The following is a 27,762-nucleotide window of genomic DNA, read 5'->3' as shown; positions in this document are numbered from 1 at the left end:
TAATTTTATAAAATGTATATTCTGGATTTTTTTTTTTTTTTTTCTTACACTTAATATCTCCTGGCACACAATACTTAGTCATTGCGGTTGTTTCAGTTAGGTCGTTTACCTTGGAAGAAACAGAACGCCAAAAATAAACTACCGACACTGTTTGACAATCTTGTCAGTTGAAGATATTCTCTGTGGTGGACTAAAGTTGACAAGCTCTAGCCCAAAATTGTGTTATTTATTTATTCCCTTTTAATATGAACAAACCTATGATATAGTATGATTAGTATCCATTTCAGTTTTATGGATCTTGTTTTTCCGTCCAAAAAAAAGAAAGCAAAGAAAATAGCGTAGTTTTGTAACAAAATAATATTGTCAAGACTTCCACAACAGCAGTGCATTCATATATTGTGCACTACAAACCTCTGTGTGTGTGTGTGTGTGTGTGTGTGTGTGTGTGTATATATATATAGTTCTTGACATTATATATTACACTCGCAAGAAATGACAAAAATAATCACATTTGCCAGCTTCTCAGTGCTTGCTTAATTAAAAATCACAAGCAACAAAATTTAAGGGTTTTGGAGGAAGCCCTACTCCTGGCCTTGTTTTTGTCTGAGTTGAAACTTGAAACTACACATCATACACAGGCAATCGCTTTTGTATTGAGACACGGCAGATAGGGCACTTTTTACACTTCTCACAGCAAGTACTGAAATGCAACAAGGAGGGAAAACAAAAATGAAAACAAAAATCATGCTTATTTACTAAGTTCTGAAAGTTGTACATAATAATTTCATTAACTACGAGAGATTAAAGTATATTGAAGATTCTCTACTGTCTACATAACTCTTGGTTTTGTCCCTTCTTCCTTTTGAAAGAATATGCCCGCAAAAGGAGAGGGATTAACATATGCAGCATAAATAATTCAATTAGATTCGTTGTCTGAATAATGTACGTGGATAAAAATGGCCATTGAAACCTAGCTTAACTGGCTCTTCCTCTCACTAGTGTGCATGTGCAGGTTACCGATAAATTATATAAAAATGGATCTTGGCAGTGTAAGGGTGGGCTGAATTTACCTGCAAAGGATGTGATGCCTGCATGGGAGAAGGACTACATCAATCTGTTCTTCAAAGCATACTCTACATAGGATCTTTTCCTGGTAAAATCATCAAATTACTATGTAAGCATGGGTAGTAGATCCAAACATGTTAGAAAGAGAGTACTAGGAAAAGATTTGACAAAAACATGAAAGAGCAAAAGCTTGCGGTTGAATATTTAAATCCATGTTATCGCAATATAGAATAACATCGAACTCCATGAATATCAATTTGATTGCATCGGTAACATGAGTACATCTGTTATAGTGACAGAGACTCATTTCCTTTTATTTTCTGGGGTCACTATGCCCGCAGTTGATGTCCTTGGATATCCACAAAAACCAAGAGGAAACTGTTATAACACTACGTAATCAATGCCTTTAGGAAATGAAATTGAATGAGAGATATGAGCTCCATTTGTAAGAAAATGCAAGTTTAAATATTTTTTTACTAATAGTTGATTCATCAGATCATTGCAATATTGAAAACCATTTCATTTCCTTTTTTGTTATGTTATTATTGTCTAATATAACTAAATGGAAATAACTGATACAGGACATTTCCTATAAGAATAAATGTCAAAAGAGCTACTTATTAGCATTGAACTCTTTCAGGTTCTGGAGATGCTTATTTTATAGCTTGGTTTTACTTCTTCATCCAATCATTATTTCCATTTGCTTATAAGAGATCTCCTCTGACTGCAACTTCAGTGCTGTGTTCTCAACACACAACAATGGTGTTTCCCGCAGTCCTGTCTTTTGAATTTCTTGGGATTTGACTTTTCAAGGCCCTAGAGACTGAGTTGAAACTCCAACAAGAGCAAACCAGTCATTGAGAGGGAGTTAGATAAAGAAAGAATGATTTTTTTTTTTTTTCCAAAAAGGTGATTGGATAGATGTGTGAGGCCCATCTGTGCCAGGCCCCTCCTACTGAGATCTGTCATAATCCCACATAGCTCATGAGACAGCAGACCAGTTGCTTGCATATGGGCCAGCATGTGAGGCAGGTCCATACTGAATCTGGATCCCACCAGCTTGATTTCATTTTCTCACTAAGGCTGTTCAAGGTCATTGCACCACCGACCATGCTGACCCAACCAAACTGTATTGGCCACATTTGACAGTCTTCAGTGGCGTCAGCAGTGGGTTTTGTTTTTTACAAAACCGACCTCTGCAACATGGTTGACAGCGGGGGATTTGCAAAGCCAACAAAACCGCACCACCCATGGCCTGAATATATTATTCCCCTTTGCTCCCCTCCCCCACCCTTCCAATCTACACAGATCAGCCACCCAAGCCTAACACCGCTGCATGTCACCGCAAGTCTGCCACCCAAACTCCCACCACCACAAATCCAGAAATTCACAAAGAAGCCCAAATTGAGAAACCCACACCTAAAACTCATGTAAATTTTTTTTTTTTTTTAATTATTATTTTATTTCCACCAATGTCAACCACTCAACACATTAGAGGAAAACCACCGCCGCCAACTTCAGCTTTCCATTCTCTACAATGCTGCGGCAGTTCTTATTTTGTAGAGACCAGTCTAATTGGTGCAGTGAAAAAATGCCTCCAAAAACCTATAGACTGCACCAATGAAAACCCTTAATTCTCACTCTTACGCCTAGGTTAAAAATAGCCTTGCTAGGTTCTTATTACAATTCTTTGTTTAAACTTAATATTCCAGTACACGATGAGGCACCTACATTTGATGGACATTGATACCCATGGATCTTCAACAATTGGTTATATGAGATGGATCAATTCTTCGAACAAATATGTTCATCAGATGATAGGAAAATAAAGGTTTGCCAAGATGAGACTATAGGTAAAGCCAAAGAAGACTGGTAGAGTATCGAGAACCTCAACGTTAGACGGAGTTAAGTTTAACATAAATGATTTGGTTTAAATGAAATAAAAACTCAAAGAGAAATATCTACCCAAAGAATCAGGGTTACTTTTTATATCGAAGAAACAGTTTGAGACAGGGGAACAGACAATATGACTGTTAGGTGTAGTTTCTTGTTCTGTATCCTAGTCAATCCAAGACCTGTCTGAAGGATTAAGTCAATGGATCATTCCCCTCAAAGGATGACTGATAGAAATGAAATTGCAGCTTCCCACATGGTAGACAATCACATTGGTAACAAGATTTTAGTAATGAAGAAACATCAAGAACCACCAAAAGCTACTGCTGAAAGAAAAGTACAAGTGCCAACAGATGTTGCTACAGCGCTAAACCAATGAGAACACACTGAAAAGTCTAGTGATGAGCTGGAATACTGTAAACATGTGTAGTAGACTTAATACAGTCTGTTGGAGAGGCAGGTATATTGCTTATCACTGAGAAGGAAGATTTCCCACTTCTTGATCATGAGAGAATTTACAAAAGAGGAAAGAATTAGAGGGAGCACATCATGTGAAAAATGAGTTTGACGCATCTGCTACTAATGAAACCACTTCAGGGTGCATAAAGTGGAACACTTGATACGATGGTGCTTTCTTTGGATCAAAACAAGGCTACAAGGCCATATTGTTCGCAAAACTATACCTCACTGATTTTATCATTAACTAATGATACAGTAGTGCATAAGGATTCTTTATTCTTAGTGTTGCCAAAACTGCTTCAAAAGTAGCTCATATCATCAAAGACTACAAAATTTGAGTCTTAAGTTTTCTTCAGCCAAAAGAGAATGGTATCAGGAGTGTGAAGAAAATTTTATTTTAATTTAGTTGCATTTAGTTTTAGAATTCAATTTTTTTACTATTGGTGTTGGTCCACTGAATTATATTTCAGATTTTATTAGCTATCTAGGAATTAGTATTTTATTTAATTTCTTATGTCAAGTACATGTTGATCAAAGCCATGCACAGTTAAAAACATACGCCTCATAGAGCCTAAATGCAAGGCACAAAATGTAAGCATGCTTCTTATTGAAGTAAAATGCACATTGTCCAAATATAATGTATAACAACCTCTAATAAAATTTTCATAACCTGTAAGGACAAGATAATAAACTCAAAATTGTATTATATTTTTCCTATGAGCTCAAATAGATAGCACAACAATCAAACAAAGTTTATGGGTTCAAGTTTTATATAAGTTATTTTAATTTTTAAAATTTTTATATAGTAAATTTCAAAATAATTATCAATGCACAATATGATAATAATCTCGTTATATAAGGTTTAAACATGACATTTTATAAACAACTGTCATAGCCATGTTCAAAATGAAATATATGGTCCAATCTAAATATTTCCAAAGGCAAAGACGAAAAGCACAAGAACCATATATTATCTTGTTAGCGTAATTTGATATGTAAACAAAAATTTGTTGATATATTGCAGCACCTTAAGAATAGAGTTTTTATAATAAATCATGATCCACTTCATTTCCTTCAAGTTGAGTGGTTGATATTAATGATTCATATATTTTTTAGAAAACAAGCTTACTTCAACAAAGCAAAGCACTTAGACCTTGGGGCTTTTTGAGCTTTGGGCACAATTTCATCAACATTGGTCGAGATTATTTTTGTAATGCATTTATTGGGATTTGGCCTAGTAGTCATATACTCCAATGGAGAAAATTTTTTTTGGTAGATGAATAAATTTATGTTAGAATTTTTTCAATGGCTTCATGTTGATTCTAGGCAACCTAGGTGTTGATTTCTAGGTCTTCTGTCGTGTTTTGCTGGTTTGAAGCAACACTAGGTGCCAATTCCTAAGTTTATACATTTTTCTGTTTGTTTTCCCACAAATTACTTCAGAGAATTTTGGAAATGCTTATATTTTGGAAGGGTTTAAAATCTAAACCTTAAATACAATTGACTAGAAAAATGTGAGTATGGTAATTCTTGATAATTAATTCAACAGCTTGAAAAGGAGTGGATGTTATTGTAGTAGTTGTAGATGATTTTCAAAAAGCAGTACTCAGAAAAATTTACACGGAGATATTCAGTCAAGATTCAAAATATTACATTTTGAAGCCTTTCATACTCCTGCTGGCTGAACTTTGTAATCTCTGTTTGCTCACTAAGTGCAGCTTGTAATCTCCAGATCTGAGACGAAAAGAATTGAAAATATAATATGGAAAAGGTCAATTGGAATAAAACATATTTAAAATTCACTGCAATTTTAACCAGACCAAGTAACAGATATGCTGTTATGTGGACAAAATGATGCAAAAAAGAGGTACAATTGAATAATAGGGACAAAAAATAATGCGTTTACCTCCTCAACAAGATCTGATTTAGGCATTTTCTTCACAATATCAGGTGCAAAAGTGTTATACCTGAATGATATGGATTAAGCAGAGATCAAGAACAATAATTATTATTTTTATTAATGAACTACTCCATCAGACTACAAAGATACCATGCAATAGATTTAGAAAAAAAAAGACAATGAGATGTAACAAGAGTTACTAGAAAGCATTACAAAAATACACAAATCCCACAAAAAAAATACATGCCCTGACAGGGTATCGTTTAGTTTGTTGCAAAAATCAATACTTTAATACAAATATATAATCTTTCACGAATGACCAAGCACACAAAATACAAGGGGTTGTGCAGATCCATGGGCGTCATGTGGACAGGATAGTTTTTACTAGAAAAGAACACCACCACAATTTTTCACATAAACAGACACTTGACTAGCTAGTGACAAACATTGATATAATAAAGTGATCATCTGCTCTTGTGGTTGTGTCCATTAATCAATGGAAACAATGGGAAATGAAAATTTTTTTACATTCTTCACAAATTCCAAGATGGAAGAACCACAATGTCTGCCATTTTAGAAAACTTTGTAGCAATTCTTTTAGTGACAGAAGGTAGAGATTTTGTTCCTGAAGAATGAAGATCAAAATTTTAATACAATACCGGCATAGTCAATCGTATTGTTTATTGGAAAGTGGCTAGTCTAAAAGCCGTATTATGCATGGCATTTATGTTAAGAAATAATATCCACCATGTGCAAGCATTATCTACAATGAAATATTAACACAACCAACTTAAATCCTTAGAACCTCAACATAGAAAAACCGAGGCTCTCTAAGTTGCTCTGACAAGTTAGCAGCCAAGCACAAAAAGAAGATTGCATAAATAAAGATAAGGTACTGATCTTTAGAATAAAAAATACTCACCCAGAATCCCCAGCACTATAAAGTCTAGCCTGTTCCTCTCGACTTCCTTCATCAATTGACCACCAACCTAGCAACCTATTAACAGGAATGAACCATAAGTAACAAAATTGCTTGACAGGAGCAGCTTTTACATTTTGTTTGTGCTTCGTATTTGTTAAGCTTAAAAGAATACAATAAAGGCCTTTCAAATATTAAAAATAATAATAACGTTAAACCATTACCTTGATCCACGATGCAAAAACCCAAAAAAATCAAAAGCTTTTGATGCTAGAGCAATATATGTCCCAGAGCCAACTTCACTATGCAGTAGAAGAACAATTTTCTCCACCAATCTATATGCAGCAAATAAGACCCCAGCTCCTTGCAACAAAAAAAGAGGAGCAAAAAGGACTGGAAATGACATATGCCTAGCACCAGATGGTGTTCCCTGGGGAAAAAAATAAAAGAAAAAAAGGTAGTATAAATTAATGAATACAACTCAAAGAACTTCCAAATATATTCACAATTCAAAGTTTTCAACATTCATACCTCTAAGCGCATAAAAAGTAGGATCTGGAAACCAATAAAAGGAACTTTCATTACATGTCCACCAATGTCCTGCAGGTTGCACATCCCCCTTTGGTGCTGGTCTTCATCTGAAGAAACCACTAAGCCTCTATTCCAGTCAACATATCTAAAAGTCATTGAAGATGAACAAGATTCTCTAATCTGAGACTGCCTATGAATAGCTGGATTATACCACTTTGTGCAAACAAGAAAGGCAAAGCACTCTGCTATACTGCAAATGGATGAACAAGAATTATCTCAAGAGGCGGAGACCAAATATACCATCATCAAACATTACTGCCAAAAAAAAAAAAATCATACCCAAAGTTTATAAATAAGTCCCACCAGCCTAGAGCAGCTACGTCACCTGAATGTAGTTGTAAAGAAAGTTAGAAACAATATTTTGTTATGTGAAGACTAAGAATATGAATCTAAATTTTACATGCAAACACAACACAGCCACTGTGCATACCACGCGTTGATTGCATGTTTAGTGCTGTTAGAATTATGGTTAAGTGATTAAATTCACCATTTCCTAACAGCTTAAGCTTTAGAATTGGTAATTATACATGGTATCAAAGTAAGAGATCCTAAGTTCGATCCCTAAGTTTACTCTACTTCCCATTTAAAATGTTAAAAATCTCACATGTCAGGCCACAATTATTAAGAAGAGTCTAGGCCCACACATGAGGGGGGTGTTAGAATTATAGTTAAGTGATTAAATTCACAATTTCCTAACTGCTTAAACTTTTGGGAGAATTGGTAATTATACAAGAGCCACGTGTTTCAAAGTGTCATCATTGATATTCTAATAATTATTAGATCTCCAAATTGGAAACTACTAACATAGACCATGGGAGCTGGAATTCAACATCCATGCCCTAAGATTTTTTGGAATATGAGCAGAAACAGCATGAGACTAGGTTAGCCTGTTAGGAACATAAAATAAATCTTATTCCCATTGATAAATGATAAAGCTATTTAAAGTTCATATTGGTTTTTTGCCTATTCCTCTTTCAACTTTTCATTAATTGAAAGGATATACTTCACTTTCATAGCGATGCATCAAAATGCTGCAGTTTTGCATAATACAAGTCAAAATTAATATATCTGTTGACATGTTGGAGGCTTCAAGGCCGTCCTACAAGAGAACAAGGGGGCCGTTCTGGTGGATTCTCTTGTCCATGTGCAAACCACACTACTTCCACTAAGGACATACCTCCAGCACCAACTTCAGCTCCTACTCATGAGAGGGCACTTAACACCGAGGAGTTGGCACAACTGCGTCAGTTTATGGCTCGATTGGAAACACCTACTAATACATCCTCATCCTCTGCCCATTCAGGTAATTTAACTACAGCCCTTAATGCCTGATGATCCTTGGGTAATTGATTCGGGAACTACAAATCATATGACTGGTAAATCCTCATCTTTTTCCTCCTATAACCTTTGTTCCAACAAGGACAAAATTAGCCAATGGTTATTTATCACCTATCTCTGGTAAAGGTTCAATTTTTGTGACTCCATCTATGGCTTTATCTTCTGTGCTTCATGTTCCTAACTTGGCTGCAAATTTATTATCGATTGCTCGTATAACCCTTAAGTTAAATTGCCGAGCCATTTTTTACTCATCCTACTGTTTTTTCCAGGACCTAACCACGAGGCATTTGATTGGCAATGGTTGCCTTAAGGATGGTCTCTACTATCTGGACACAATCCAAAGCACAAGGATGGCTCAAAAAGGCTTATCATACAGTGCAATCAGATGACTCAGTAGCTCAGATTTGGTTATGGTATCAAAGGCTAGGACATCCCTCTTTTACATTGTTACAAAAAAATTTCCTTCTTTATTTCAGCATAATAATGGTTCCAAATTTCAATGTGAGACATGTGAACTAGCCAAACACCATCGAGTGTCTTTTCCTCTTAGTAGTAATAAAAGTTCTGCACCTTTTTCACTTATTCATACTGGTGTTTAGGGGCCCTCTAGGGTTGTTTCTCTAAATGGGTGTCGTTGGTTTATTTCCTTTATTGATAATTTTTCACAAACTACTTGGGTATATTTGTTAAAAGACAAAAGTGATGTGTTTACAGTCTTTCAAATGTTTCACAAAATGGTTCAAATGCAATTCAACACCTCAATAAAAACGAGTTGTTCAGACAATGGGGTTGAATATATGTTTGGTACTCTTCAAAAATATTTTCATGCACATGGTATTATTCACAAACCACTTGTGCTTATACCCCTCAACAAAATGGGGTTGCTGAACAAAAAAATCGACATCTCTTAGAAGTCACACGGGATCTTCTCCTTACTGCCAATGTTCAAAGTCCTACTGGGGAGCTGCCTTGCTCACTGCAACTTATCCATCAATAGAATGCCATCTCGCAACCTTGACTTCAAGAGGGCACTTGAGGTACTTTTTTCATATGTACCATCCTCTAATTTTATCATCCCTCCTCATGTCTTTGGGTGTATCTGCTTTGTCCATCTTCATGGTCAATCTAGGAGTAAATTAAACCCTCATGCCCTCAAATGTGTCTTTATAGGTCACTCTCCTACTCAAAAGGGATATAAATGTGGTGTGGACACAAGGTACAAGCCTCCAATTATACACATGTATGGGAGGAAGAGCAAAAAGAAGACAGCACAACCTGTGGCCTTATGGATGGAGCCTGCTAGTAATTGAGTTTGAAGATTAAGCAAGCTCGAGCATTTAATAATTAGGGTTTTTTTTAATGCATCTTGTTGTTTGCTATTTAAGCACTTTTTTCTTATTATTGTAAGACAGCTTTGAGAATTATAATAACGTTTGTTTCTTTTACACTGGTGTCGACTCCAATTTTGCTTAGTGCTGACTCCTAAGGTTTATCCTTTGTTTTGTTGTTGTTTAATTGTTCCATTGAAATAGTGTGGTTGTCCTGCGTCAATTTTGGTATCGAAGCAAACTTTCGGTCCATACAACACAACCGTAGGCAAACTCTTGAAGAAGCACAATCATCAGAGAACAAAGCAGCCAAAAATGACATTAACTTTCAAGTTCTTACCTAATGAGATCTTGAACAAGCCCAAGCCAATCCCAATCTGTATATACCCTCTTTATCCACGAGTTTTTATCCAAGAAGCCAGCGACCCTTCCAAGCCTGTGACCATCATTCGTGCCCGCCTTTGATCACAGAACCTAGAAACCACATAACAAAAAAAAAAAAAAGTGACCCACGCAAGGCCCATCAGCCCACCAACCGCCGAGACCCATCATCAACCTCGACCCACCACTACTGAGAATGTCGAACCACTGCCGCTGCCAAGACCCGAGGCAAGCAACCACTGGTCTTCCATGTTTCGTGCCGCCATTGTCTTCCCCACCTTCACGCTACCACCAGCCATCGACTCCCCAGTGCCAATCAAAGACCTTCATCGCAAAGAGTTTTCATTTTGAGTTTCGTTGGTTATTTTGAGTTCCTGTTGTTTCGTTTAAGTCTCCTTAATATTTGAGTAGTGTATCATATTATTTGGCATTAAAAAAAAAAAAAATCAAACCAAGCAGTAGAAGAGCCCAGGCCCATGACAGACTAGCCCAAGACCAAGAACAAGTTATTCAAGTGGGCTTCCGTTACAGGGATCAGGTTTTCTTTCTTTGTTTCTTTGGTAGACTCAATTTTTCATTTTTAAATACATCTCTAGTTTCTTAAAGTGCATACCCCAGCTTAGTTACTTCACTTTTGCTTTGATAGCTAGTTGCTGTGTAGGCCATTTGTTTCTTTCAATACCCATAAAAAAATAAAAAATAAAAAGTTATTTGTTTCCTTTGATTAGCCAAAGACAAAAAAATAAAATAAATAAAAAAATCCTTTGAAGTATTTGATTCTCTTTATTAACTGTTGAGCTTTTTATTTTGTGGAAGTTGCAATTCATTTGGGCTATCTCTCAATATTGTGAACACTATCATTACTTGACGACAATTTATTCCTTCGATTCATTGATCTAGCCTCTACATGCACTCTTGCTTGACCTTGATTTTACATTGAGAATTGATTACTCGAACTTTTTGGGAATCTCAACTGCATTCATAATTATAGGGGTGCATGCATCTACGTAGTGGTCGCATCATGTCAAACCTTGAACATCAATCCACTTCTAAGCCTAAGTCTTCCTTAGAGCAAACCATTGAGAGCCTAGCAAAAACTGTCCATGCTTTACTGGAGAGGGTAGAGCGAGTTGAAGCATCTCAAAAAGAGACTAATAACCATGAAGGAAATAACATGCTTAGACAAAATCAACACGATCACTTCAATAGGGCTCCAAACTTCGAACATGATCACTATAATCACAATGGCCCTAGGGATTATGATGATAGAATGTCCAAGGAAAAGATAGAAGCACCCTCCTTTAATGGTTGCCTAGACCCATAGGTTTTCACTAATTGGTTACGTCAGATGGAGAAATTCTTTGACTATTACCATTGGGCTGAGGATAAGAAAGTGAGGTATGCCAGGATGAAGTTAATTGGAAGAGCCAACCTTTTCTGGGAGGACCTTGAGGATACCCTTAGGCGACCATGTGAACCCCCCCATTACTAATTGGATTGAGATGAAGGATGCACTCTTGAGGAATTATCTTCCTCCAACTTATAAGAGCTCCCTCCTTGAGGAATGGGATCGCTTGAAGCAAGCCACTACTCCTGTGGCTAAATATATAGAGAAATTCAAGGAATTCAAAAGACAAATTTGAATAGTCAAGGAAGAGGTTGTCACGCTCAATAGGTTCAAGAAAGGTTTAAATGCTAACCTACTAGGCGAGATTATCACCCGAGGAACCACTACCTTAGACCAGGCATATGACCTTGCTAGGAATTGTGAATTAGCATCCAAATCTATCTTTTGGCGACGTTCTGAGCTCCGGAATACCCCTACCAACCCTCAACCTTTTGGTAGCAAACCCCATCCAAAGATCAACCCTAATAGCACCCCACCAAGAAAAGATGATAAGGGAAAGGGCATGGCCAACGAGCCTTCAAGATTAGGTTCTCGCCTCCAATGTTTCAAATGCAATGGGGTTGGACATATTGCAACTAAATGTCCCTCTAGAACCCTTGTCATTCAAGAAGATGATGAAAAGGTCAAAGATGTTGAGGAGCTTGTGTATGACCCAAATGTCGAAGAAATCCAAGATGTTGAAGCAGAATGGGAAGATGATCCTAGCTACCTCACATGCGTTAGAGCCATATCTCCCCCAGTTGATGATTTCAAGGACATCTTTGGTGTCCCCAGAGTGAATGTGGTAAGGTGTGCATTGGCACAACAAAGAGACACTGATGATTGGCGAAGAAGTGCTATCTTCCAAACTTACACCAAGTGTGGGGAAAAAACTTGCAAAGTTATTATAGATAGTAGGAGTTATATTAAGGCGGTGTCCTCTAACGTTGTTTCCCGCCTAGGCTTGAAATTGATCACACATCCTAACCCATATAAAGTGTCTTGGGTAGACACCTCCTCCATAGTCATAAAAAAAAGATGTGTCGTCGTCACCCTTCATGGGCGATCCAACTCTTGCTCATTTGTGTTTGAAGGTAAGAAAATTGTGCTCAATCCTTTGAAACCCAAGCCAATCGACATGAGCAAGAAGAAAGAAATACGAAAGGCGAAAGGTTTGAACATCATAAGCACAAAGGCATTTGAAATGGTGGCGGCTCAAGAATCAGTTGTGTTTGCCTTAGTTGCCAAGGAACTCAATGGGGAGGCCCGTGAAGCCAACCTGAAGAAGTGAAGTCAGTGCTCCAAGAATTTAGAAATGTTTTCCCTAAGGAACTCCCCAATCATTTACCACCCATGCATAACATACAACACACTACAGATTTTGTGCCTGGAGCAACCCTCCCAAACTTGCCTCACTATAGGATGAACCCTACTGCACATGTCGAATTGCAAAGGCAAGTAGAAGAACTACTTCAAAAGGGATTTGTTCATGAAAGTATGAGTCCATGTGCAGTCCCTACACTCTTGACTCCAAAGAAAGATGGAACTTGGAGGATGTGTTGATAGTCGTGCCATCAACAAGATCACTGTGAAATATCGTTTCCCTATCCCTCGATTGGATGATATGTTGGATATGATGGCTGGAGCAACAATCTTCTCAAAGATAGACTTGAAAAGTGGATATCATCAAATTAGGGTTCGTCCTGGCGAGGAATGGAAAACTGCTTTCAAGACGAAAGACGGTTGATATGAGTGGATGGTTATGCCTTTTGGATTGTCCAATGCTCCTAGTACCTTTATGAGCGTGATGACACAAGTGCTCAAGCCTTTTATGGGCAAATTCTTGGTTGTGTACTTTGATAACATCCTCATTTATAGCAAATCTAGGGAGCAACACTTAGACCACCCAACCTTAAAAGGACTACTTGCAGGTCATTTTGGCCGAGACAAAACAATTGGGTAAGTGGAACGTCAATTCTATTGGCCTGGTCTTAAGAGGGGCATTGCCTAAATAATTGGTCAGTGTTGTACATGTCAACTAGCCAAACATCGCAAGCAAAACACTAGCTTGTATACACCTCTACCTGTGCCAAATCGCCCGTAGCAGGATGTGAGTATAGACTTTGTGTTAGGATTATCCCGCACCTTTAGGAAGCATGATTCTATTCTAGTAGTTGTTGATTGCTTCTCTAAGATGGCTCATTTTCTACCATGTTCTAAGACCTCTGATGCTTCTAAGATTGCAAAGCTCTACTTTGATGAGATTGTCAAACTTTATGATCTTCCCAAAACCATAGTGTCTTATAGGGATGTTCGCTTCATAAGTTATTTTTGAAAGACTTTGTGGCATTTAGTAGGCGCCAAATTGAAATTTTCCACTGCATTTCATCCTCAAACTGATAGTCAAACTGAGGTGATTAATTGCAGTCTAGGCAACCTCCTTCGGTGTCTAGTGGATGAAGCCAATCAAAATTGGGATTCAATTCTTCCTACGGCACAACTTACATACAATAACTCTGTCAATAGGTCTATAGGCACTAGTCCTTTTGAGGTTGTGCATGGTTATGCACCTAGGAAGCCCCTAGATCTTTTGCCCATGTCCCCACATGTTAGAGTTTTTGAGTATGCTGAGGGCATTTGGATATATTCATGATTTGCATAATGAGATTCGCAAAAAAATTCAAGTAAGTAATTCTCAATATAAAATTCATGTTAACACTCGTCGACGTCATGCAGAGTTTAAGGTAGGAGATTATGTCATGATTTAGATTCGACCTAAGCGACTATGTTGCACAGACACGGACATGGGGATACGGCAATTTTTGAAAAATAAGGACAAGACATGGCGGTTAAATAATTAATTATATTTTATATGTAGCCATATTTTTTAATATTTTTAGACATAAAATACGTTTATGTCTAGAATTTAAATTATGTAAGAATTACAAATAAGTAAACTAACACCCAAAGTAGTACAATAATATACACAATATTTAACTTTAATAAATAAATAAAACTATAGCAGGACATACAAAAACAAAAATCACTAAATTCATAATAAATATTATAATTTATAAGTCAAAACAAAAGGCTGAGTAAAGAAACACATTAACTGTGAGAGTGGGATTAAAAAAAAAAAAAAGACAAAACGTTAAAACTTATTGGCCCGATCTAGCTCCGGCGAGGGACAGAGGGCAACGGCAAAGGTCAGAGGGAGGGTGGGTTGAGAACTTGAGAGGTGGGTTTCTCAAAATCAATGTTATGAATACCGTTTCGGACCCTGTTTCGGTTTGTCTATTGGAACGAAATGTTTCGGTACCGACCTATTTCGGCATATCATTGCATACTATTTCGGGCTTACCACTATTTTATATACATATATATATATATATATATTATTGATAAAAAAATCCATATAATAAATATTGAAGGTTTTAAAGTTATAAGTATATAATTTTTTTTTTTCACCAATCACAATCTATCACATCACAATTGTAACAAAAAGTTGTAAAAAAATTTATAGTCCTATGCTTTTTCTAATTTTAGTGACTATGGAATCAAAAGGTTGAAAGTTTCTTTTTTATTATGAGTCACGTGAGGTTCACAAAAACAAAACAAAGCCAAAAAAAAAATGTTAATTAAATTCAAACGGACAAAACAAAAGAACCTGGAAGGAATGAGTATTACGTGGGGCTCACAAACACCACAAAACAAAGAAAATATCTAAAGCCTAAAGACTCTAAAGTCTAAACTCTAAACACAAGTGGAGGACAGCCAAGACACACAAATAAAGAAGAAGAGGTAGTCTGGTAGCAAACCGAAACCAAAAGAAGAAGAAGAAGAAGAGACCGAAATTAAGAAGAAGAAGAAGAGGAGGAAGAAAAGCACGAAACCCAGAAGGAGGAGGTAGGATTTTGATTTTTTTTTTTTTTTCAGTCAAAATCTTGTATCGGACGAAATTTTCATTTCAGCCAAAATTGGCCGGAATAGCCGGAATGACCCAAAATATGCTGAAATTTTCTTTTTTTTCTTCACTGCTGGCGTGTCGGACACGTCGGAGCCGCGTCGGAGCCATGTCGGTGCCGCGTCGACGTGTGTCGAAAAAAAAAAAAAAAAAAAATGAGGACACTCGCCGGATACCGGAATTCGGCGAGTCATACCCGTTCCGGTGTCCGACACATGTCTGATACGACGCCAAAAATGGCGTGTCCGTACAACCTAGCTAAGCGATTTCCCTCTAGGACTATTAAGAAATTGTAGGCTCGTAGTGCTGGACCATTCAAGGTATTGAAACGGATTGACCTAAATGCATATGTCATTAACCTTCCCAATGATTATGATATGAACTCCTCCTTCAATATAGAGGATCTATTTGCTTATAGGCCCCACAGTTATTCTTGATACCCCTTTTGATGAGCCTTTGCTTGATCCTATTGATGCCCCTATCCCTACTCCTTTACCCTTAAATCTGCCCTATGCACATAAAGAATCTATTGATGCTATTTTAGATTAACAGATTGTTTCTACCAGGGATGGAGGAGTTCACCATTTCCTAATTCATTGGCGGGGGCAACCAGATTTTGATTGCACATGGATTACTCGAGATGAGCTACATCGACTGGATACTGATTTGCTTGAGTACTATCAGAGCTCTTCAGATTTCCACTCGACGAGGTCGAGTTCTTCTCACCCGAGGGGGAGTTGGTGCTGACACAAGGTACAAACCTCCAATTATACGCATGTATGGGAGAAAGAGCAAAAGGCAGACGACCCAACCTGTGGCCTTATGGATGGAGCCTACTAGTAATTGGGCTTGAAGATTAAGCAAGCCCGAGCATTTAATAATTAGGGTTTTTTTTATGCATCTTGTTATTTGCTATTTAAGCACTTTTTTCTGATTATTGTAAGACAACTTTGAGAATTATAATAAACGTGTGTTTCTTTTACACAGGTGCCGACTCCAATTTTGCTTGGTGCTGACTCCTAGGGTTTATCCTTTGTTTTGTTGTTGTTTAATTGTTCCATTGAAATAGTGTGGTTGTCTTGCATCAAAATGTTATCATCCTCCTCAAAAACACTTGGTGTCAATGGTTATAACCTTCTTTGAGACACAATTTTACTTCTCCTCACCTCAAACTCCTCCTCAAGGGCAGTATAATGGTGATGAGGAGTTTTCTATGCCCTTACTTGTTCCTAGTACCTCCGCTGATATTGACTTGAAAACCGATTCCATTGATGCTGAAGTGCAAGAGGCTAATAATGAGTTGTCATCCATTGATGATAAGCCAAATGAGACACCTGTGAAAGAACTAAGGGTCTATTCAAGGCGCTAGAAAAGTGGACTACTCCTAAAGCTCTCGAGCAATCATCTAAACTTGACTCAGGTAATTCTACTCCTATTCTCTCTATACCCACCATAAATGATATTGATCTTCCTATTGCACAACTCAAAGGAGTTAGATCATGCACTCATCATCCCATATCAAATTTCCTTTCTTATTAACATATCTCACTTGTATTTCATTCTTTCCTATCCAAGTCATCTTCTATGTCTATTCCCCAAACCTTCCAGGAAGCATTAAGAGACCCAAAATGGAAAGAAGTTATGCAAGAAGAGATGAGAGCTCTTAAGAAAAATGATAAATGGGATTTTAGTTGACTTGCCGAATGGAAAAAGGGCAGTTGGATGCGAGTGGGTGTTTATAATTAAGCATAAAGTAGATGAGTCAGTGGAAAGATACAAAGCTAGATTGGTTGCAAATGGTTTCACACAAACTATGGGATTGATAATGAGGAGACATTCACACCAATAGCAAAGATGAACTCTATACGAGTTCTTATCTCATTGGCAGCAAATCAAGATTGGCCTCTACACCAATTTGATGTAAAGAATGCTTTCCTCCATGGAGATCTTGAAGAAGAAGTATACAAGGAACTCCCCCCTGGCCTTAAGCTACCAGCTTCTAATGGGAAAGTGTGCAAACTAAAGAAATTCTTGTATGGACTGAAACAATCTCCTAGAGCATGGTTTGAAAGGTTTTCGTGAGCTATGCAGAAATTTGGCTACGATCAAAGTCAGGCTGATCATACATTATTTATTAAGCATTCCCTACAGGGAAAAGTGACAGCTCTTATTGTCTATGTGGATGATATGGTGCTAACTGGAAATGATGAGGAAGAGATTTAAAGACTAAATCAATCCTTGGCACGAGAATTTGATATAACGGACTTGGGAAATCTAAAGTACTTTCTAGGCATTGAGGTGGCAAGATCAAGGCATGGAATATTTCTTTCCCAATGGAAATACATACTTGATCTTCTCAAAGAAACAGGAATGTTAGGGTAATCCAATAGAGCAGAATGTTAGGATAGCTATTGATAATCCAATAGAGCAAAATGCCTAGTTGGGAGAAGACCACAACAGCCCCCTAGGGGAAAAAAGGAGATACCAGCGACTAGTTGGCAAACTAATCTACTTATCACACACTAGACTAGATATCGCTCATGCAGTAAGTGTGGTAAGTCAGTTTATGCATTCGCCACAAGAAACGCACATGAAAGCTGTTCATATAATTCTCTGGTACTTGAAATCCTCACAGGGTAAAGGAGTACTATTTGCTCGTCATGATCACTTGAAGATAGAAGCCTATACAGATGCTGATTGGGCAGGTTCAATCATAGACCTACGCTCCACCTCTAGATATTGTCTATTTGTTGGAGGTAACTTGGTTGCTTGGCGGAGTAAGAAACAATCAGTGGTTGCAAGATCCAGTGCAGAGGCTGAGTTTAGAGCAATGGCCCATGGAATATGTGAGATATTATGGATGAAGATATTATTGAGGGAGCTTGGATATGACAGTAAGGATCCCATCAAGCTGTTTTGTGACAATAAAGCAGCAATTAATATTGCTCATAACCCATTTCTACACGATCGGACGAAACATATTGAAATTGATAGACACTTTATCAAGGAGAAACTGCATAAAGACATCATTTGTACTCCATATGTAAGAACTGGAGATCAACTCGCAGACATCTTGACCAAGGGGGTAGCAACTAATCACTTCCACAAAATTCTAGACAAGCTGGGCATGAGAGATATCTACGCCTTAGCTTGATAAGACTATTTGGAATGCAATTCTGGAGAAAATGGAGAGGAGATTGGCGGGTTGGAAACGCTTATACTTATCCAAGGGAGGTAGAGTCACCCTAATCAAAAGCACCCTTTCTAATTTGCCCACTTATTTTCTATCTCTATTTCCTATTCCTGCTAGTGTGGCTAACCGAATTGAGAGGCTCCAGCGGAATTTTTTATGGGGCAGTTTTGGAGATGATCCTAAAATTCATTTGGTTAAATGGGCTACTGTTTGTTCTCCTATTTCTTCGGGTGGCTTAGGGATAAGGAAGATAAGACTCTTCAATGAAGCTTTGCTTGGGAAGTGGCTTTGGAGATTTGGGATTGAGGAAGATGCCCTTTGGAGGCAAGTGATAGAGATAAAATATGGATGTATGTGGGGGGGGCTGGTGTACCAGAGTTGTGTTTGGCCCTTATAGTGTTGGTTTATGGAAAAATATCCATCAGGGATGGCCTTCCTTCTCTCGCCATATTCTATATGATATTGGTGATGGGTCTAGAGTGAAGTTTTGGCAGGACCGGTGGTGTGGAGAGACTTCTCTTGCTGTTAGATATCGGGACTTGTTCAGATTTTGCAGGAATAAGGATGCCAGTGTGGCTGAGCTTTTGATGTCCACCAATGGTGTTTGCTTTTGGGATGTGAGATTCGTTAGGGGTGTCCATGCTCGGGATCTAGAGGCTATGTCTGATTTCTTGGAAACCATTTATGGTTCTTCTATAAGGGGGCTAGGTGAGGATAAAATGTGTTGAATTCCTAGCAAAGTTAAAGGTTTCTTGGTTAGTGATTATTATAGAATTTTGGCTGGCTCCGCCTTCTTTGGATTTCCTTGGAAAAGTATTTGGAAGCAAAAGATTCCCTCTAGAGTTGCTTTCTTTGTTTGGACTGCTGCCTTAGGGAAATGCTTGACGATTGACAATTTACGTAAAAGGAAGGTATGGATTTTGGATTGGTGCTACATGTGTAAGAGAAATGGTGAATCGATTGACCATCTATTCCTTCATTGTCCTTTTGCTTCGGATCTTTGGTCTATGGTTTTGGGTCTTTTTGGAGTTTCTTGGGTTATGCCTCACTCTGTTTTGGGGCTGCTGCGATGTTGGCAAGGCAGCTTTGGTCGTCATCGAAATGGTTTTATTTGGTCTATCATTCCTCATTGCCTATTGTGGTGCCTTTGGAGGGAGCGGAATAGTAGATGTTTTGAAGATTCTAAGAGATCTATTCCGGATCTCAAGCTTCTCTTTTTTAGAACTTTAAGGGATTGGTTGTTTGCTTTGCAAAATAAATCTTTCCCTTCTTTTATTGTTTTCCTAGACTCTTGCAATTTTTGTATTTGATTTCCTTTCCCTTGTTCACTTCCGGTGCACTTGGGTGTTCCTTTTTTTCAATATATCTTATTCCTTATCAAAAAAAAGCTTGAGGGGGAGTGTTGACAGATTCTATGTATGGTATGTGTGGAAAGCTATATATGGTATAATCTTGGGCATGAAGGTGAAGGAAATATTCAGAGAAGGAAACTGAGTAAGTTGTAGGGTTTCTCTATTTCTGCTATTGTATTCCTATTATAAGTTGTAGGGTTTCTCTATTTAATCAGAGTTGTACATAGTGGAATAAGCAAGCAATAATACAATTATTTTATTCCTCTCTTCTCTTATTACTAGTTTCTTTTGTTTCTTCAATATTGTCACAACTTATGATTGGTGACATTTGAATGCTTGATTTTACAATAAATCTATATATATTTATTCTACAGGATCAATTCAGATCATTTCAACACTTCAATATTTCTCTCCATCTACACATATAGAACAAGGGCATTAAACCAATTTTGATGTCATACATTTTCTATGCATTATGTTGGATAAAAAATTATTTATATCTTATATGATTTACTGATTTGTATTGGTCAACAGTGTAAAACACCTCATATTTATGTCCAAGATTGACACCCATGTTAATTTTTTAAATGCTTTTCATGATTGCTATTATCTTCTAGTCCTCAAGATAACCTTTTTTCTTGATTATCCAAGTAGCCCATGCCACAACTTTTTTGGCACATTACTTATTGAATGTATTTTTTTTTTTTTTTTTTGATAAGTAATAAGATATATTGATAAAAAATGAACACCCTAGTGCACAGGGAGTGAACAAGGGAAAAGAAATCAAATACAAAAATTGCAAGAGTTTAGGAAATCAATAAAAGAAAGGAATGATTTATTTTGCAAAGCAAACAACCAATCCCTTAAAGTTCTAAAAAAGAGAAGCTTGAGTTCTGGAATAGATCTCTCAGAATCTTCAAAACATCTACTATTCCTCTCCCTCCAAAGACACCACAATAAGCAATGAGGAATGATAGACCAAATATAACCATTTCGATGACAACCAAATATAACCATTTAACTCAATCAGATTTCCATTAAAATGGGAGTGGAAAGTCTCTTGGAATAACCAAATAATGTGGGCAATAACTTTCTTTAGAGCTGATTTCTTGAATCTGTTTACTTAATCTCAAAATGGCATTTGGAAATAATTGAGTAAATCACACCAACCTCCGTCAAGGTTTGGTGTGACTACAAGTGCTATATGCCTATACCCAATTTTCAATAAACAACAATACCTTTCTTAGTTTCAGAAATAATTAACACTCTAGCCCCTTGACCCCCTATGTCAATCAACAAGTATTAACAATGGTCACACAATATTCCCTTTCAAAGGAATATGCCCAAAAAAAGAATATTTTTTTAGCCAAACCGGCACTTCCACCTCTCTTACCACCACCTGCCCATCCCCCTTTCTTTTCTATTTCAACCCTCATCTTCTCCACCTCCCACGGTTGTTGGTTTTGCAAGGTGCCAGCAAGTCAAACAAAAATCACAAACCCACCAAACATCCTATACCCAAAAAAACCAAAGCCCAAGCCACAACCACACAACCCCAACACTGAAAAATCTGGTAACCCTACATCAATAACTTCATGCCAACACTCCACAGTGGTGCTCGAGTTGAGTTGTGAAACCCTTAATTTGAGACCTCTCTTTTGGTCTTGGGATTGTATTGATACAGAATCAAAGATGATTGATTGATTAGGTGAGTTCTAAGTCTGATATTTCACAGTTTTGCTATGCTTAAATGTTAAAGTATTGTTTTGTGAATGATTTGACTTTTTTTTTAGGGTTTTTTTGGTTTGAATTAAATTATTTTCTAGGTGAGTTATTATTTTTATACTTCACAGTTTCACCTTTGGGATGTGTTCCTCTCTCACAGCAACAGATTGAGCACCCATTTAAGATTTCTCTCTCTCTCTCTCTCTCTCTAGGACTATTACTTTGAGTCGACTTCTAGCTTTGTTCAACCAGGAAGGGGTCGGAAGGGCGGAGTATTAATTATTTTCAAAATTAGGAAGGATGTGTCATTTGCCGAAAATCGTGTATATAACAAATGTAATTACACCAAACATTGGGGTGGTTTATGTAATTTACTCTGATTATTAACCATTGAAAAGAAGAAAGAAGACAAACATGGAAAAAAACACCACAATAAAATTTGCAAAGAAGATGGTTTCTTTAGAACTTTAAAACAGGGTCAGTTTGTCATAACACCAAACCGAATGCCTATATAGGTAAACTACAATACAAAAGAACAAAAAGATTCAAGTAGAGAGATTAGTAGCATAATCAAGATTCAGAAAATATACAATTTATAATCATTGTAATTAAGAAATTGACAAACTTACCACATATCTTTAGAAGAGTGAATGTTGTTGCGGCAATAAAGAAGACCATAGAAATTGCAACCCAGAAGTGCTAGAAACCAAAGATTGATAATATAGTATCAAAACTACTAGGAATAAGAACACAAAATTTCCAAAATTATAACTTTCACATTATCAAAATAAGCAAAACAATTCTCATCATTATTGTCACTTGCAGTTGCATGATAATACCTTGTCCAAATATCACACAATATTGAAAGTTATTAGGAAAAGATGGCTTTAAAATTTAAATAATTGTGTTTTCCCTCTTTTGTAATATAAATTTTTTTCTTATCACAAAACATCTCTTTTTCCCATTTGTCCAGATCATAACAATTAAGAAATTGTTGCAGTTGACAGATACTTCAAGTAGTCCCAACAAGAAATCCAGAAAACATATACTTGTATGTTTTACATGTGTATCAAGGGCATTGTTTGGCGCATGGGGAAAAACAATGGAAAAGTGACATAGGACATATTGGGGAAATCTGTCTACAAGAAATTATTTAGTCATACAAGAAAGGTTTAGGGCTCTAATTTAACTACAGTTTGATAAGATAGGGAAGGATTTTTTTTCAAAATAACATTAAAACTCAAACAATTTCATTAGTTAGCACATTTTCAAAACTGTTTAGCAAACTAACATCTCAAGTACGAGGGACTCGATTTTGTTGTGCTAAACCGAGTGTAATAAACTCGTTTTCCATGGAACTCGAGTCTTTAAGACTCAATTTCCAACAAACCCAAAGAGGAAAACATCATCAAACCAAAGACTTAACAAGAAAAACAACGAAACATCATCAAACCCAAAGACCCAGATAAGAAAATGAAGGAATTCGGCAAACCTTCGCTTTGAGCTTCGCTGCCACTGCCTCTGGAACCTTTGCCGTCGCTGCCTACGGTTTGGGTTAGCGAGATCTGGGTTTGTGGACACCTTCTTTGTGGTTTCTGTTTGGGTTTGATCTCTCCAGTTTGTTCCTTCTTTATGGCTTGTTGTTTCTTCGTGTTTCTGTTTGGGTTTCTTCTTCGTATTTTCTGGTTTGGGTTTCTTCTTCGTCTTCTGGTTTGTTCTTCTTCTTTGTGTTTTTGTCTGGGTTTCTTGGAAGTCGAGTCTTTAAAGCTCGAGTTCCATGGTACTCGAGTTCTTTATACTCGATTTAGCACAACAAAATCGAGTCCCATACACTCGAGATGTTATTTTGCTAAATAGTTTTTAAAACATGCTAACTAATGAAATTGTTTGAGTTTTAGTGTTATTTTGAAGAAAAAAAATCCAGATAGGGAAAGAGGGCAAGAATTTGAAGCAAACATTTCTAGAAAATTTTGGATAGTGATTTAGGAATCAAAGGGTGTTCATAGGCTGTATGAATAGTATTTGTGAACAATACCCAAGAAAGAGATAAAGAAACAAGAGTATAAAGGAGATAAGGATGAGAAAGATCACACTATGGCACTCATGCCTTTCACAACCAAATACTCAACTCTATCTATTACTTGACATTGAGCACAAATATTTAAGGAATTTTTCTTGTACCAGTATTATTAGGATTCCTAATTTAACTAGTAAACAAACCTCTAATTGAATTGGACCAAAAGAGACACATTAAAGCTTATAAAATAAATAAAACTTATCTATTAATAAAATAAAACTCAAAGTAAGACCTAGGACCAACAGTTACAAAAGTACATAAATACCCTTGAATCTAGAAAAACAAAAAAACAAAAAACAAAAAAAAATATTAATAACTTTATTAACCACCCCCTTCTTGAGCTTTGCCTTAATCTTATGCTTCCAAAGAGGGTATTTTTTTTCTCTACCCATGCAATGGTTGCACCATCAATAGTATAAAGACAATCCAATTTGGATTCCAATACTATGCATCAGACAGGACAGAATGTATGACGTGGATTATAATCCTGCTATAACAGGATTATCTAATCCCCGAGTGGAGGGGTTGAAGGTGGAATAAGTATCCCATAATGTGGAATAAAACTACCAACCTTCAGAGAGAGAGAAGGAGATGCAAGTTAGACTTATGAGGCACCAGCAGGGAAGGTATGCACACCTCTAACTAGATCTATGTCATCTTATCACTCCATCCCTTGCAATTTTATTTTGAAACTTGCAAAAATTGAAGCACAAGCACATCCATTGCAAATGCCTACAAGGATCTATTAATTAATAAAGTACATAAGAGAGACGTGTGCAAGATTGTTTTTAATTTATGAGGGCTATCATGGTCCTCTAGCAAACTTGTTCTATCATTTTAACCGTGCAATTACAAGATTGAAAGGCAAAGGGCTAAGTCAATAGTTTGCAAGCATGGTTAGACAGCTACTATATATGTTATCTATGGCTTAACCAAAATGCAGAATTTATAATGGGATAATCAGAAATGATGGAATTCTGCAGGCCTAAGCATTGTCACCTACATAAGTGATCATCCAGGCAAATTACAGTAAAAAATATCATCAAAAAAATTCTTTAATTGAGAAAATAATTACAGAACGTACAGGAAGGGTCTCCCATATGGCTTCATCACTCATGCTTTCTTCATCTCCAGGCATTAAAGCCCTACACATCCTATATTAAAAGACAAACCAATTACTCAGGGTTATTTTGCTTATCAACAATTTACGAAATGAATTAAAAATTGAATAAACATATTAACATAACCTTTTAAATTTAAATTAAGCAATAAAATTCTTACACTAGAGTTTAAGACCAATGGACTCTAGCTCAAATGGGACTTCCTCCCCTTGTAAGAGCAAAGGGAAGGGTAAGGTCATGGTTTGAAGACGTACTGTGTGAAAGTGTAATCACCAAAAAAAAAAAAAAAAAAAAGGACCAGGATTAAGGCTTGATAACAGAAAGGGAAGACATGGAAAATGTACTTTGGTGAGTAGTTGGACCATAAGGAAGGGCAAGAGTTGACGAAATGCATGAATTCCTCAATGGAAGTGTTGGGTAATCACTCCTTCCCGTAAATATATCATTTACCCTGTGGCAGTAGCTATGGTTGTGTCTGCGGAGTTAATCAGGATTATGTTCCAGAATTTCTTGTAGAGTGAATTGCACCATTATTACAGAAAATGAATGTTGAGGCATCAGCTTAACATCTTTAAAAAAATGCTCATTACCTGATATTATCAATCAGAATTGCTATTTCAAATGTCAACAGGGGCAGAAAGACAATCTTCAAGTTTACAACTGCAACATATTCAAGTTTGCCAAGAACATTAATTGATAAGGTCTGAACAATTGAGAAATGATGATAACAAGAACCCTAAACTGTTTACGTTCATGTAGACATTTAGGGAAGTGCATCAACATGTTAATTAATTAACATTTAAAAGCCGAACAGATGAGAGTCATAATCAATTCAAGCATTTAATTTTTTTTTTCTATCTATCAAAGTTAAGTCACATATTTAATTACCATTAGAACATAAAATTGCTAGCCCCAACAGCATTTGTAGATGATTATGTCATGACGGATCTTGCTTACCATAACTGCTGCTCTCAAGATGCATACAAAGCAGAAGTTCAAAAGCAACAAGCAATGGTGTTGCCATGATGGCATGACAAGGTGCCCACTGTCCATGAGAAAGAAGGGTTTAATTTTCTGTCACTATAATTAATTATACTACCAAATTTCAGATTTGCACAAGATTATTATAGTAAATTGATCTCAATAAAGATGATATATCCACCCAAAAAAAAAAAAAACAGTTGTAGATAGTATCTCATACACGGCGATCATGAGGCAGCGAAGGAGCAGGCAAGGAAAACCTGCCTCGTGCTACAACAGCATGAAAGAGCCACAGAGGGGCAAATACAGTCCTGCAGAATAAGAACAAAAGCAAAAACCACTTAATAACATATAAACAATTAATAATAATACTATTTCTTATTGCCAGCCCACATGCAGGATATTGCAAGAACATCCACCAAACCTAACCAAGAATTTTTTTTTTTTTTTTTTTTTAAAGGCTGTTAATGCTTAAACATAGACCCTCAATATGATTATAAGTAATGATACATTTAGTAATTTGCAGCTGTCATGCATGGAATGAGACCAAATTTTCCCCTCTAGACAGCAGGAAATGGACAGATAGTACACTTATTTGAATTGTTTGACATGAACATACACGTGCTCAACACAAATTTATATTTAATAGCACATTGCTCAGTTTGTAATTACCTATTGAAATTGCTAGATAATTTAGCCAAAGAATAGCAAGGGAATACTATCAGAAAAATCCCTTACTATGAATATGAATAATCTCTCCTTGGCTAGTATTCAAAGCAACTTGCAGGGATTCACACCTGCATTTGAAACTCAAAATTCCAGTTTTAAATTATGTCTATCATGGTTTTGCACTACTCCTGTCAAAACTTGGTTAAGCAGCACTTCCAGATCAACGTGCACTAATTGGTGAGATCTTTGAACTTGGAAGAATCAGAGCTCTATATGAGTCCACATCATGGTTCTCAGATGTGAAGTAAATCATTCTTCCATATGTGTGTGAATTGTACAGAAAAAGTTTTTTTTTTTTTTTTTTTTACAAAAACAAATAATAATAAAATAAGTAGCAAGAAAATGATAACATTCTCATTATACCCTTTTTAAGTCTTATTTTTCTTTCTTTACTTTTCCACCCTTCTGTAAGTTTTATCATAATAATTTCCTTAACTGCAAGTACATTAAACTTCACTGACTGCCAATTTTGATCGCATTTCCCACAATATTTAAGCAAATAATGATTCCAGTTATATCGAAATACTGCCTAGATAGAAGAATTTGAATTAAAACCACATGGATAAGAAAATCCAACCATACAAAACTAAATAAAACAAATTTCAGAGAAATCAGAAATCAGAATCTATAAAGTCAGTGCATGCAACTAATACAAAAACAAACAAACAGACTTACATTTTTACACACAACCACAAGTGTTTCAATCAATTTCACAACATTTATAAGCAATTCCCTCCTCGAAACATCATATATACAGAGATTGAACCAACCCATGAAGGCCAAAAAAAAACAATCTTTGAGAACCCAAATGGATTCTAATAAAAATTTTCTTATCCCACTTTGTCAGCACCCAGATTGAAAGCAATACCAATAGTAACATAGAAAAAGCAAAGAAGAAGGGAAAAAAATACGAACCACCAAGAATAAGGCAGGGCACGCTGAAGCTTAAGAGAGAGCAAGAGAGTGAAAGAGAAGAGCAAAGCATGTGCCACTAACGCTTGAACAGACTTCCCTACTCTCCTCCAGCTCATCACCCTTCTTCTTCTCGAGATCAACATTAATTTTAATTTTAATCTTAATCTAATAATTAATTATTTCCCAGAAACTCAAAGCTCAAGTAGTTTTACAAATTTCTCAACCAAAAATTAAAAAGTTTTTACTAGTTTGAAGAGAAAGAAAAGAAAGACCCACTACCACTACTACCAACTTTTGAAGTACAACACTCTATTAACAACGTCTTCCTGGTTGACTTCGTTCTCACGCTAAAGAAACCTCTTTGCTTGCTTTTGTGTAAATTCCAATTCTTTTGTACTTGGACGAAAATGACCATGGTGTTTGGATGTGATGACTATAACTTTT

General features: G+C 36.6%; 1 protein-coding gene across 2 annotated transcripts; it reads right to left on the bottom strand.

Moving 5' to 3' along the window:
- Positions 1 to 207: 207 nt before the first annotated feature.
- Positions 208 to 27,762, bottom strand: LOC115991039. Of its 2 annotated transcripts, none has more exons than XM_031114795.1 (14): positions 27,319 to 27,762; positions 25,895 to 25,985; positions 25,651 to 25,738; positions 25,284 to 25,353; positions 24,657 to 24,726; positions 22,125 to 22,194; positions 7,107 to 7,152; positions 6,768 to 7,017; positions 6,461 to 6,666; positions 6,240 to 6,314; positions 5,324 to 5,384; positions 5,071 to 5,151; positions 1,071 to 1,150; positions 208 to 700 (listed from the first exon to the last, which is right to left on the bottom strand). In XM_031114795.1, the coding sequence occupies exons 1-14, from the start codon at positions 27,459 to 27,461 to the stop codon at positions 622 to 624; spliced, it is 1,410 nt and encodes a 469-aa protein (XP_030970655.1). In that variant the 5' UTR covers positions 27,462 to 27,762; the 3' UTR covers positions 208 to 621. The 2 variants fall into 2 exon arrangements, with proteins under 2 accessions (XP_030970655.1, XP_030970662.1); XM_031114802.1 differs by lacking the exon at positions 27,319 to 27,762 and adding an exon at positions 26,413 to 26,500.

The sequence above is a fragment of the Quercus lobata genome, chromosome 1 (assembly GCF_001633185.2).
Source record: "Quercus lobata isolate SW786 chromosome 1, ValleyOak3.0 Primary Assembly, whole genome shotgun sequence".
NCBI classification, from domain to species: Eukaryota; Viridiplantae; Streptophyta; class Magnoliopsida; order Fagales; family Fagaceae; genus Quercus; species Quercus lobata.
This window is presented reverse-complemented; position numbering and strand designations above follow the sequence as displayed.

Bases quoted from the DNA above. Each gene is read 5' to 3' on its own strand.
- LOC115991039 (XM_031114795.1), bottom strand. From the start codon at position 27,461: ATGTTGATCTCGAGAAGAAGAAGGGTGATGAGCTGGAGGAGAGTAGGG. The intron at 6,667-6,767 runs GTATGAATGTTG...TTTTTTCCCCAG, and splicing joins TACTTTTTATGCGCTTAGAG to GGAACACCATCTGGTGCTAG. The intron at 5,152-5,323 runs GTAAACGCATTA...TTTTCGTCTCAG, and splicing joins AATCAGATCTTGTTGAGGAG to ATCTGGAGATTACAAGCTGC.